The following is a 12,987-nucleotide window of genomic DNA, read 5'->3' as shown; positions in this document are numbered from 1 at the left end:
AAAATATTTTTAAAGGATACTAGAATACTAACTTGTTCAGGAAATTTCAATTCCAAAATATCTTAAGCCTTTTATCTTCTACAATTTAAAATTTTCCACAAGACTTATACCTATCTGCTTTTACTTGTATTTACTCTCAGGGAACATTATATTCCGACTATATTTTGCTAACTTTTCTGTGCTACAGAATGTTTTCCTTGAAAAGAGTCCTGTGGAAGCTTTATCATTTAACAACTTCAGGATGAGAATGTGTTTTACACTCATGTTATCTAAAATTAACCCTTGTTAAGTCTTCATGGGGTCCTTGAGAGATCGAAAAGGATGATTAAAAACGGGCCTAATAAGACAATCTAGGATGAAAGATAGGAGTAAATGGATTTATTTATTCTACCTGAAACACAGCTGCCTGACTGTGGGATCCCACTTTAGCAGCTCCTAATTATAGGAGATTAATGTGAAAGTATTTGCCTCACTTGTGACTTTAAAAAGTTGAGTAGATAGTCATCAATATCCAGAATTACTTTACAGTCTTCATTGGCAACAGAGAATGTATGATTACTTCCTGTGACTCTAACTTTATGTACCTGTCCTCTACTAAAGATACAACATGGAGAAATGGGATGAAATTAAACTGAAATATGATGAACTCAAGGATGATTTTTAAAAAGAAGGTATGTTCTTGCTTTAGAAAACAAAGGTTAGGCATATGTGTTAAAAATTGGCCACTATCTTCAAGAATTTCCAAAGTCCCTTCCATGACTAAACTATCAGATGGGCAGGTTTAACCTGAGTCATTAACACCATCTGTGGAAGAGGGACTAGATCCTTCCATGTCCACTGGGGGGCAAGCAGACCAGCTCACCGGCATGGCATGCAGAGGAACTCAGTCACTCTGATCTCAGGTTGGTTTTGTGGAATGGGGGGAAAAAAGGCCTTTCTTTTCCATAAAAGGCCCTCAAATAAAACTTTCTTCAGGACAGAGAATTATTCTCAAAATTTATAATTTCAGTATGATAGTAGTAAAGTGAATTATTTAAACAAAAATTAAGTTAGAGAAACAGTTGTGCAGACACAGCTTATCCTAGTCTGTTATTAAACTACAGAAAAACCCCATGAATGAAGACAAGGGCGGGCAGGCTGATGAACTGTGCATGTCTTGTGCCTGCGTGCTCAGACGTGTGCAACTCTTCTGCAGGGCCATGGACTATAGCCCACGAGGCTCCTCCGTCCATGCATTTTCCTAGACAAGAGTACTGGAGTGGGTTGCCATTTCCTCCTCCAGACGTGTGTCTTACTTGAAATGAAACAACTCACAAGAGAGAATGCAGCAAGTTTATTTAACAGTCAAAATAAAAATAAAAGCAACTTATTGTTAAACACTGAAGAGACAAAATGTGTGGTGTAGATAATAGCCCGATAGAGATAGCAAATTAAATTGCCTTTTGAGTTAATAATTTAGAAAAATAATCACTTATCAACAGATTTTCTAATGCACAGAAAAAAAAAATTCTGCAATATACAAAAACAATTGACTAAAGTCACCACAAGCATCCGGAGGTAGTTCTCCCAACATCAACATTATGCAAATTTAAGACCAATGGAAATACAAGTCAAAATGCTGTTATTTTCCTGGGGAAAAAGAAAATACCTCTAGAAAGCCTGATTTTTGTTTAATGAAGGTTTCTGTATATATTTGAGTAGTCTAAAGATCCCCACAGAGAACAATCCAATTTTAAAATTTTAAAACATTCTACCATCAAAACTGTACCAGTATCATCTAAAATTTTACCAGCTTTATTGTAGACAGGAGAGCAATACTTCATTTAATTTTGCTAGTGTTTCTTATATAAAGAATCAATCTTCTCAGTAATACATAGAAAGATAGTTTAAAGAAAAAATTTAAAGCCAGGGTATGTTTATGTCTGACAAAAAGCACACTGGCAATTTCCTGGCAAAAAAATGATTTAAAGATATATAGATATAAATATATAGGTACATATCTATCTATAGAAAAAGATTCTGAGAGATTACTTAGGAATTAACGTATTTAGGGGTTAATATGTTTTGTTGTGAAGAATTAGGACTTAAACAACAATGCTACCTCATTACTACCTCATTGTTATTTGATGTTTTCATATTCTTTTCATTTTTATTCTTGAAATAACACTGGAGGAGAGTCAAAGCAGGCACTTTCCCCTTTGTTCTAGGTTATAATATCGTCCAGAGAGGCCTGAATCTGAGAAAATGAGTTTTGGAGTCAAGGTCTTATAATTTCTGTAACCCCAGACTCCTTCCACTGGGACAATGGTGCTTCTGTAGAAGTTGTGAATCAGAGCTTCATAAACTGTGATCTCAAAAGACAAATGAATTCTAATTTGTCTGAATCTAATTTGTTGAATCAAACTGTGTGTCCAGCAATAAATTAAATTATATGGATTGAGAAGTACAGAAGAAAATTTCAAAATTGTGGCATTTGAAGGTCCTCATAGAAATTTAAAAAAAAAAAGTTTCAACTGGTTCTCAGGTTTGTAGTCAGAAAGTTCTAGGTTTGCAACCTGATAACTGTGGACTTTGAATAAGGAACAAAAAACCCAAATAAGTACCAGTATTTGAAGGTAAGGTGCTGCTGACTCATTGCTTGTCATGTGATAGGGACTTATGCCAATTTTTTGCTTTCCTTTAACTAGTATTTGAAGACATGCTTCTTCCTTTAATGTGTCCAACTGGAAAACTAGGTTTTAATATCTGTTTTTACTGCAAATATGATTTAAGAAATGTTATTTAACCCAAAAAGAACAAAGGAGATATCTAAACAAAAGAGGACAAAGGGGAAATTGAAGGAACATGTAATCAAATTACTACATATATATGTATATATGTATGTATGTAGTACACATATACATACATACACACATATATAATATAAATACTAATCATTTTAGCTTACATTATTAAAAGAAAGAGAAATCATGGTGTTTTGGCATGTGAAGAATGTGAATTAAATGAAAAGTTTTACTCTGACAGCATAATAGTATTGTGGATGGGAGAAAAGAGACAACTGTTACACTATATCCAACATACCTCCTTTTCTAGAAAATTAATCCCAGATCCCCAAATATTGTTCAGACCACATTTATAAATGATAGTGGTGAAGGGGACAATATTCTTTACAAAGTCACGTTTCTAGGTCAGACATGCCTGTACCTTCCTCTGGGCCCCTGGGAGGAAGTGGGAAGGGCAGCCTTCCCAGTTTTCAGCTCTCTAACTTCCTTCCCTTTGCCCAGGGCTGGGTGAGTTAGCCAGCGGGCCCTTGTGTCTCCCCTAGGCTAGATCTTTCTGTTCTCTTCTTTTGTCTAATTGGCTGACAGAAAGGATGACCTGGGTATGCAAAGTTCATCATTTGGTGTTAAGACTTAAGGAACTCCCCTCTTCCCTTAGAGGTTAAACTTAAGTCCCATTTCCAGCCAAACTACCAGAGGGGGCCTGCAAGCTAAGTCCCTTCAGTCGTGTCCATCTTTGTGACCGAATGGACTGTAGCCCACCAGGCTCCGCTGTGCATGGGATCCTCCAGGCAAGAATGCAGGAGTGGGTTGCCATTCCCTTCTCTGGGGGAATCTTCCCGACCCCAGGATTGAACCTGCATCTCTTACTTCTGCATTGGCAGGCAGGTTCTTTACCACTAGCGCCACTTGGGAAGTCCACAAGAAAGCTCTGCATCAAGGATTTTGACAATTATATCAGGAACCTAACCTATGAAATGGGTCATTGTTTCCCATTTGCTGTTTTCCCTCGGGGTTAAGCCTCTCAATAATATCACAGAAGGGACAGTAGCTGTGGCCGAGTGTCTGTGTTGTGTGTGTGGAGAGGGGTGGGAGAAGAGGGTGTATGTGGGCATTGTTGAGTCCCTGGCCATAACACTACCTTAACACTGCAATTCTGTCATCACCTCTATAACCTGGTTCTACTCCAAGGCTGGCATAATAGAGATGGAGCTAACAGAACAAGGCAGGATTGGAAAGATGAGCAGGCCAATGGAAGAAATAGTGAAACATGGATCACTATCTACAATTTGGAAATCTTCAAACAAATATGTAACAATCATACTTCTGAAATAAAGAATGTAGGAAACTTTTATAAGATATTCTAGTAAGAAAATTTGTAAGTTCCAAGGTATAAAACTATTTGAATGAAAAAGTCTAAATGACAAGTTTTTCCTGAAAAAAATGTAACTAAATGATATTATCAACTTTATTGTTATAAATTGAACTTATTAATATGTACTTGGATGTGAATGTTTGTGTGTGTGTGTGTGTGTGTGTGTGTGTGTGTGTGTTTTCTGTTGGTGGTGATAGGGAAAGTGGATTCTGGACGAATTTCTAGCAGCAATAAATTCTTGATAATGGTTTAGATTCTCATGGAAAACCAATGGCACAGTAACTAAAATAAAGGTTTCTATCAATGATATATATTTAAAAATCAATGCAAGGAGCACCAGATAAGTTTCAAGCTCAAGTCTTTCCATTTGTGTTTTAGCCAATCTTTGGTGTTCAAACCAACAATGTCACTCTCACAATCACAGTAAGAAAAAAATAGGTCTTTATATCATCATATTTTTTCTCAAAACTATCAGAAAGTTGTTATGAGGCAACCAAACTCTATTCCAAAGAGAAAAAAAAAAATCTTCTTTAAGGAAAGACAAGACACACGAACTACCTCCCCTGTGGGAAAACATAGGGGAAAGTCTAAGATGAAATCAGCTAGCATTTTAACTGATGAACTTCTTCCTTTGCTTACAGACATTGCTCACAGTGTCTGACACCAGAACTAGGTCATATTCTGGAATTTCCATGTGGATATGCCAATGTTCAAACTCTTATAAAGTATATATTATTAGGGACTGTGATATTGTGGGAAGATTGTCAAATGCAATACATTCCTGAAAAACATGGTCTTAATCCAATCTTTCTTATTTTATCTTCTTTTGAAGATCTGTTCTAAGCCAGACCATGAATCATTTCTGAATCTGTCATCTTCTCTGAGACTGCTTGAATATGCAAAGGAAAAGGAATGACATAATTCAGCAAGGGGAGGTGGCTACTTCATTTGCTTCTGAACTTCAATGAAGTATCATGATACAATTAATTTCTATTTTAACTGTTAGAAGGTGATCTCCTGATATAGGAACATCTACATATACACAATGAAGGCTGTTGGCCAACATTTTTGCTATATTATATTTATCTTATTAATGCCTCTGTAAATCAGATCAGCCATTACTCTTATTAGTTCTATTTTTGTGTCAATAATATTTGGCATTTGCACTTGAAAAATTATTTTGTTTTCTCTGCACATTTTTCTAAACTGAACAGGACTTTGCTTCACTGATAGTAAGATCACCACTGTAATCAGTGCCAATGAAACTAAATAACTTTTGAAAATGTTAAATCAGGAATCATCTTTGACAGAATGATTATCAAAGAATATTCTGAGAACTAAGAGTAGTAACTTTTACACATACATTTTGAATAAGGGACTGACTGCCTAGGTTTGCACCTGAGTCATACCACTTACTAGCATGAGAACCTTAGAAAGGCTGGTTATTCCAAGGTTAAGTTCTCTTATCTGCAATACCTAGATGGCAAATGATATTTAAATTATAGAACTGCTGTGAAAACTGAAAAAGCTGGGCTTCCTTGGTGGTTCAGTGGTTAAGAATCTGCCTGCCAAGACAGGGACATGAGTTTGATCCCGGGTCTAGGAAGATACCCCATGCCACAAGGCATCAAAACCCATGTGCCACAATTACTGAGCCCACACTCAAGAGCCTGTGCTCTACAACAGGAGAATCCACTGCAATGAGAAGCCTCATACCACACCTAGGAAGTCTCCCCAGCTCTCCACAACTAGAGAAAAGCCCTCGCACAGATAAAAAAAAAAAAACCAGCAGAGCCACAAATAAAGAAATAAAATTTTTTAAAAAGCTAATCCATGTAAGCATTAAACCTGATGCATAGAACACAGATTCAGTGACCATGTAAGCTAAGGGAGACCTGCTTTAATATCTCCTGTCCTCTCCACTGAATAGATGCAGAAACTGTGCCTCAGAAGGATTAAATTACCTGTTTAAGGAACCACCACTGTTTTAAGTGATTTAAGTTTGGGCTTCAAGTACATTTGGAGCCTTCTAGATTTAATTAATTATTTTCTTTTATATTAAACTTCTTTGCTTACCACATGTAATTTAGTCTACATGTGTTATTTGAATCATGAATGTGTCTAGTTAAATCATCTTCAGAGACCAAGAGTAATAAACTCATATAAAATGGAAGATTGTGAATTAATGCAATTGTATTAAAAATGTTGTCTAAATGCATGGATGGCAAGAAAACTGAAAAGTCTCAAGACAAATCTCAACTTTGAATGGAATATGCAACTCATTCTACTTACTGGAGAGATGAGTGAATAATTAATTAACTAATGGCTAAATTAATAGTGGTTTCTCAAAATAATTCTTTATCATATTCCACAACATCTTATCTGTAATTAGCAATGTAAACTGCAAATGCAGAACTAAATAAAAGTGATCATAACAAACTAAATAAAAGTGATCATAACAAACAATGTCAGTATTTCAGGTAAAGCAAAAAATTTTTTCACAGCAGAAAAAAAAAAAAGAAACTCAAAAAGTCAAAGTACTTACTGCAGCCTGTCGATGAGTATTGGACAGTATTCCATGAATCTTCACTTTGTCCTTTTCCATTTGGTCTATGTTCACCCACAAATCCCGGCTGGCAGAATCAGATGGACCATATATCCGAGATATATAGTAATTATGATCTGTGTCCTCCTGTAATAATAGAAAATAATGCACATCAAGAACACAGACAATACAATCGGACTTTGAGGGTATTGTACTAAGTGAAATGTCAGCAAGAGAAAGATAAGTACCAAAAACCTTGTGGTATCACTTATATGTGGAATCTAAAAAAGCCAAACTCATGGAAACAGATGAGAATGGTGGTGATGAGGGGCTGAAAAGGGGTAAAATGGGGAGATGTTGGTCAAAGGGTACAAACTTCCAGTAATAAGATGATTTGTTCTGGGGATCTAATGAACAGCATGGGTGATTGTAGCTAAAAATACTCTATTATAGAGTAACTATATGCAGGTCACAAAGCAATAGTTTGAACTGGACACAGAACAATAGACTGGTTCCAAATTGGGAAAGGATGTATATTGTCAAGGCTGTATATTGTCACCCTGTTTGTTTAACTTGCATGCAGAGTATGTCATGAGAAACACTGGGTTGGATGAAGCACAAGCTGGAATCAAGATTACTGGAAGAAATATCAATAACCTCAGATATGCAGATGACACCACTCTTATGGCAGAAAGTGAAGAAGAACTAAAGAGCCTCTTGATGAAAGTGAAAGAGGAGAGAGAAAGAGTTGGCTTAAAGCTCAACATTCAGAAAACTAAGATCATGGCATCTGGTCCCATCACTTTATGGCAAATAGATGGGGAAACAGTGGAAACAGTGGCTGACTTTATTTTTTGGGGCTCCAAAATCACTGCAGATGGTGACTGCAGCCATGAAATTAAAAGACGCTTACTCCTTGGAAGAAAAGTTATGACCAACCTAGACAGCATATTAAAAAGCAAAGACATTACTTTGCCAACAAAGGTCCATCTAGTCAAGGCTATGCTTTTTCCAGTAGGCATGTATGGATGTGAGAGTTGGACTATAAAGAAAGCTGAGAGCCAAAGAATTGATGCTTTTGAACTGTGGTGTTGGGGAAGACTCTTGAGAGTCCCTTGGACTGCAAGGAGATCCAACCAGTCCATCCTAAAGGAAATCAGTCCTGAATATTCATTGGAAGGACTGATATTGAAGCTGAAACTCCAATACTTTGGCCACCTGATGTGAAGAACTGACTCATTGGAAAAGACCCTGATGCTGGGAAAGATTGAAAGCAGGAGAAGGAGATGACAGAGGACGAGATGGTGGGATGGCATCACCAATTCAAAGGACATGAGTTTGAGTAAACTCCGGGAGTTGGTGATGGACAGGGAGGCCTGGCATGCTGCAGTCCATAGGGTTGCGTAGAATCAGACACAACTGAGCAACTGAACTGAATTGAACTGAGAGTAACTATATGATAACTTTTTCAGTGGTCATGTATGGATGTGAGAGTTGGACCATAAAGAAGGCTGAGTACTGAAGGATTGATGATTTTGAACTGTGGTGTTGGAGAAGACTCTAGAGAGCCCCATGGACTGCAAGGAGATCAAGCCAGTCAATCCTAAAGGAAATTAGTCCTGAATATTTATTGGAAGGACTGATGTTGAAGCTGAAGCTCTAATACTTTGGCCACCTGAAGCAAAAAGCTGGCTCATCAGAAAAGACCCTGACACTGGGAAAGATTGAAGGCAGGAGGAGAAGGAGATGACAGAGGACGAGATGGTGGGATGGCAACACTGATTCAATGGACATGAGATTGAGCAAGCTCCAGGAGATGGTGAAGGACAGGGAAGCCTGGCATGCTGCAGTCCATGTGGTTGCAAAGAGTTGGACACAGCTAAGTGACTGAATAACAATATAGTAACTTGAAAGTTGCTAAGACTGTAGATCTTAGAAGTTATTACCACTAAAAAAGAAATGGTAATAGTGTGACATGTTGGAGATGTTAGCTAATGCTATCTAATGCTATCTAGCTAATGTATTTATCTATCTAATGCTATGCTAGCTAATGCTATCTAGCTAGTGTATTTAATCAGCATGTTGTACTCCTTAAATTTATACCATGTTACATATCAATTACATCTCAATAAAGGTAGGAAAAAAAGAGAAACATTTATTTTTTTTCAGAATCTACTCAGTACTAGCTAAATTTGCCTAAAGGATTTTACTTTCTAATTTACAAGATAAAAAAGTATATTTTACTTATGACCTTGGCCCGCTTGAAATTTCTCCATTTCATCAGTTTATTTTTCTCTTTCCCTAGAGTTGTTTGAACACCATTTTTACCCTAAAATTGAGAGTGTGTCAGAATTGTGCCAAGAAAACATAGAGGTAATCATATTTGGTTCTTGTCATAAGCTTTGTGTTGATTCTAACTGCTATTTAAAATAATACCTCTAACATGAATCTACTTGTGGCATTTTTTTTTTCCAGGAGAATTCAGTGCTACAGTCAATGTTTTTTCCTTTTTTTTTTTTTTTAAACAGTTAAATTTTTAATACTGTTATTGTCCTAGGATCAAAAAAGATTTTTCTTTCTTCTGACTCCCTTTTAAAAAGAGAAACACTTAAATCATTATACATCAAACTTACGTAATTTACAGTTATATACAGAATTTTGGGCTTCCCAGGTGGGGTTAAGGGAAAACAAGCTGCCTGCCAATGCAGAAGACTCAAGTGCCATGGGCTCAATCCTTGGGTTGGGGAGGTGCCCTGGAGGAGGAAGTAGCAACCCACTCCAGGGTTCTTGCTTGGGGAAATCCCAGGACAGAGGAGCCTGGTGGGCCACAGTCCACAGGGTCACAAAGAGCTGGGCACGACTGAGCAAAAACACTCCGCCTGCAATACTTCATATAGAGTTTCATTGTAAAGAAGAAAAAAGTCAGCCCCCAAAAGAAAAAAAGAAAGATCAGAGGTGTTCCTAAAGTTCATAAAAGAACAAACAAACAAACAAACATAATTCTATTGGAATTAGAAGTGTTAGTATTCTTCAAAATAGCCAAATGAGTTAAATAATCTCTAAGGAAAGTGGGGCTTCCCTGGTGGCTCAAAGGGTAAAGCATTTGCCTGCAAGGCAAGAGACCTGCGTTCAATCCCTGGGTCAGGAGGATACCCTGGAGAAGGAAATGGCAAAACACTCTGGTACTCTTGCCTGGAAAATCCCATGGACAGAGAGCCTGGTAGGCTGCAGTCCATGGGGTTGCAAAGAGTCGGACATGACTGAGTAACTTCACTTTCACTTTTCACTTACATGCATTGGAGAAGGAAATAGCAACCCACTCCAGGGTTCTTGCCTGGAGAATCCCAGAGATGGGGGAGGCTGGTAGCCTGCTGTCTATGGGGTTGCACAGAGTTGAACACAACTGAAGCGACTTAGCAGCAGCAGATAAAATTGTCACTTTTGGAATTTAGTTCAGTTTAGTCACACACACACACACACACACACACACACACACACTCTTTGTGACCCCATGGACTGCAGCACGACAGGCTTCCCTGTCCATCACCAACTCCTGGAGCTTACTCAAACTCATTTCCATCACATCGCTGATGCCAACCAACCATTTCATCCTCCGTTGTCCCCTTCTCCTCCTTCTTTCAATCTTTCCCAGCACCAGGGTCTTTTCCAATGAGTCAGTTCTTCGAATCAGGTGGCCAAAGTATTGGAGTTTCAGCTTCAACATCAGTTCTTCCAATGAATAATCAGGACTGATTTCCTTTAGGATGGACTGGTTGGATCTCCTTGCAGTCCAAGGGACTCTCAAGAGTCTTCTCCAACACCACAGGTCAAAAGCATCAATTCTTCGGTGCTCAGCTTTCTTTATAGTCCAACTCTCACATCCATACATGACTAGTGGAAAAGTCATAGACTTTGATTAGACAGACCTTTGTTGGTAAAGTAATGTCTCTGCTTTTTAATATGCTATCTAGGTTGGTCATAACTCCTTCCAAGGAGTAACAGTCTTTTAATTTCATGGCTGCAGTCACCATCTGCAGTGATTTTGGAGCCCAAAAAGTAAAGTCTGTCATTGTTTCCATTGTTTCCCCATCTATTTGCCAGGAAGTGATGGGACCAGATGCCATGATCTTAGTTTTCTGAATGTTGGGCTTTATAAGCCAACTCTTTCACTCTCCTCTTTCACTTTCATCAAGAGGCTCTTTAGTTCTTTTCTGCTTTCTACCAGGTGGTGTCATCTGCGTATCTGAGATTATTGCTATTTCTCCTGGCAATCTTGATTCCAGCTTGTGTTTCATCCAGCCCAGCATTTTGCATGATGTACTCTGCATATAAGTTAAATAAGCAGGGTGAAAATATGCAGCATTGATGTACTCCTGCCCCTATCTGGAACCAGTCTGTTGTTCCATGTCCAGTTCTAACTGTTGCTTCCTGACCTGCATACAGATTTCTCAAGAGGCAGGTCAGGTGGTCTGGTATTCCCATCTCTTAAAGAATTTTCCAGTTTGTTGTGATCCACACAGTCAAAGGCTTTGGCATAGTCAATAAAGCAAAAGTAGATGTTTTTCTGGAACTAGTCTTTTCTAAAAACGTGAACTATAATTACTATTGAATGACAACAAATTCAAACTTCTCCTTTTAAACTAGGATTTGGCCCTGCTTTCATTGAACGGTCCTAGAAATGGAGTTTTCTAGACAGCATATTAAAAAGCAGAGACATTACTTTGCCCACAAAGGTCTGTCTACTCAAAGCTATGGTTTTTTTCAGTAGTCATATATGGATGTGAGAGTTGGATCATAAAGAAAGCTGAACAGTGAAGAACTGATGCTTTTGAACTGTGTTATTGGAGAAGACTCCTGAGAGTCCTTTGGACTGCAAGGAGTTCCAACCAATTCATCCTAAAGGAAATCAGTCCTGAATATTCATTGGAAGGATTGATGCTGAAACTGAAACTCTAATACTTTGGCCACCTGATGTGAAGAAGTGACTCATTTGAAAAGAACCTGATGCTGGGAAGACATGAGGAGAAAGGGACGACAGAGGAGGAGGTGGTTGGATGGCATCACCAACTTGATGGACATGAGTTTGAGCAAGCTTTAGGTGTTGGTGATGGACAGGGAGGCCTGTCGTGCTACAGTCCATAGAGTTGCAAAGAGTTGGACACCATTGCGCAACTGAACTGAAATGAACTGACTGAGAAACTGAGATAATACATCTCTTCCCTATAATGCGGGTTGGTGAATTCTAGTTTTACTTGAATTTTCACTTTTGATATCAATATGGTACTTGGCACAAACCTTCACTTTTCTTGTTTCTCACTGAATGAATATCAAGCATTTTTGCTGAGGAACACTCAGTACAATCATATTATTCTTGACTAATTTGAATCACAATTAGATTTTTTGTTTTTTATATTCTCATGAAATATAATTGTGCTTATCAATTTGAGAAATCTCTAAACAGAACATACTTGAAAACACTCAGGTATATGTAAGATTAATGGTTAGTGAATAGAGGGTCTATGATTTGAATAATAAAATTTGGGATAGATTTTATCTAATGCATTTATTATTTAAGTGCTAATTATATAAAATATAATTATCTTTGAGATCCAGTCTAAATAAGAATCCCATGTACCTTTTCTTAAGTCCCATATATATGGTACTAACCCTAACCCTAACTCTAATTTCTACATAAAGGAAAGGGATATGGTAAGCAATATTCTAAATAGATTTTGCTTCATGACTAAATGAAAAAATATGACCCCAAGTGTAAATCTTGAGAAATGTGATTAAATGTTAACAGTAGCTTAAAAAAAAAAAATCCTAGGAAAATCTCCAATTAAACTCTAGGTATCATACACAAATTACATGTATACCCATGATTAAAGATAAAGTGAAGCAGAGAAGACAGAAAAAGGAAATACAAAGAAAGAAGTAGGAATAAGAGTCTGCAACTCAAAGGAGCTTCTATTAATGATTTTTCTTGCCCTTGCTTTCAGAAGGTGATGACATGGACGGCCCAGGCTCCAGGAGAGTAACAAGCTTTGCGGTCGTGCTTCTACTCCTTCCCACTGTCTGGGAGAGCTTTCAGTGGTGAGTCCTTATGCAAGAGTCATACTCTGGCAACAATGGCTGATTGTCAGGGTGAGCATACAACCTAAGAAAGACCAATTAGTGAGACATCCAGGCAACTATGTAGAGAGGAGATAACTCCCCTGATTCTCATTGTTGAGATGTGTAGGTGTGAGACTTGGAACTGCTGCCACCATTTTGCTACCAAGGGGGAA

General features: G+C 37.8%; 1 protein-coding gene across 3 annotated transcripts in view; it reads right to left on the bottom strand.

The window, feature by feature from the left end:
* Nucleotides 1-12,987, bottom strand: part of PLXDC2 (plexin domain containing 2) — a 423,511-nt gene that overhangs the window by 204,551 nt on the left and 205,973 nt on the right. For all 3 annotated transcript variants that reach the window (XM_020911626.2, XM_020911627.2, XM_070472041.1), the window contains exon 3: nucleotides 6,701-6,847. In XM_020911626.2, the coding sequence (XP_020767285.2) occupies nucleotides 6,701-6,847 (147 nt within the window). The remainder of the gene's footprint in view (nucleotides 1-6,700; nucleotides 6,848-12,987) is intronic.

This window comes from Odocoileus virginianus, chromosome 9 (assembly GCF_023699985.2).
Source record: "Odocoileus virginianus isolate 20LAN1187 ecotype Illinois chromosome 9, Ovbor_1.2, whole genome shotgun sequence".
In the NCBI taxonomy this organism is placed as follows: domain Eukaryota; kingdom Metazoa; phylum Chordata; class Mammalia; order Artiodactyla; family Cervidae; genus Odocoileus; species Odocoileus virginianus.
This window is presented reverse-complemented; position numbering and strand designations above follow the sequence as displayed.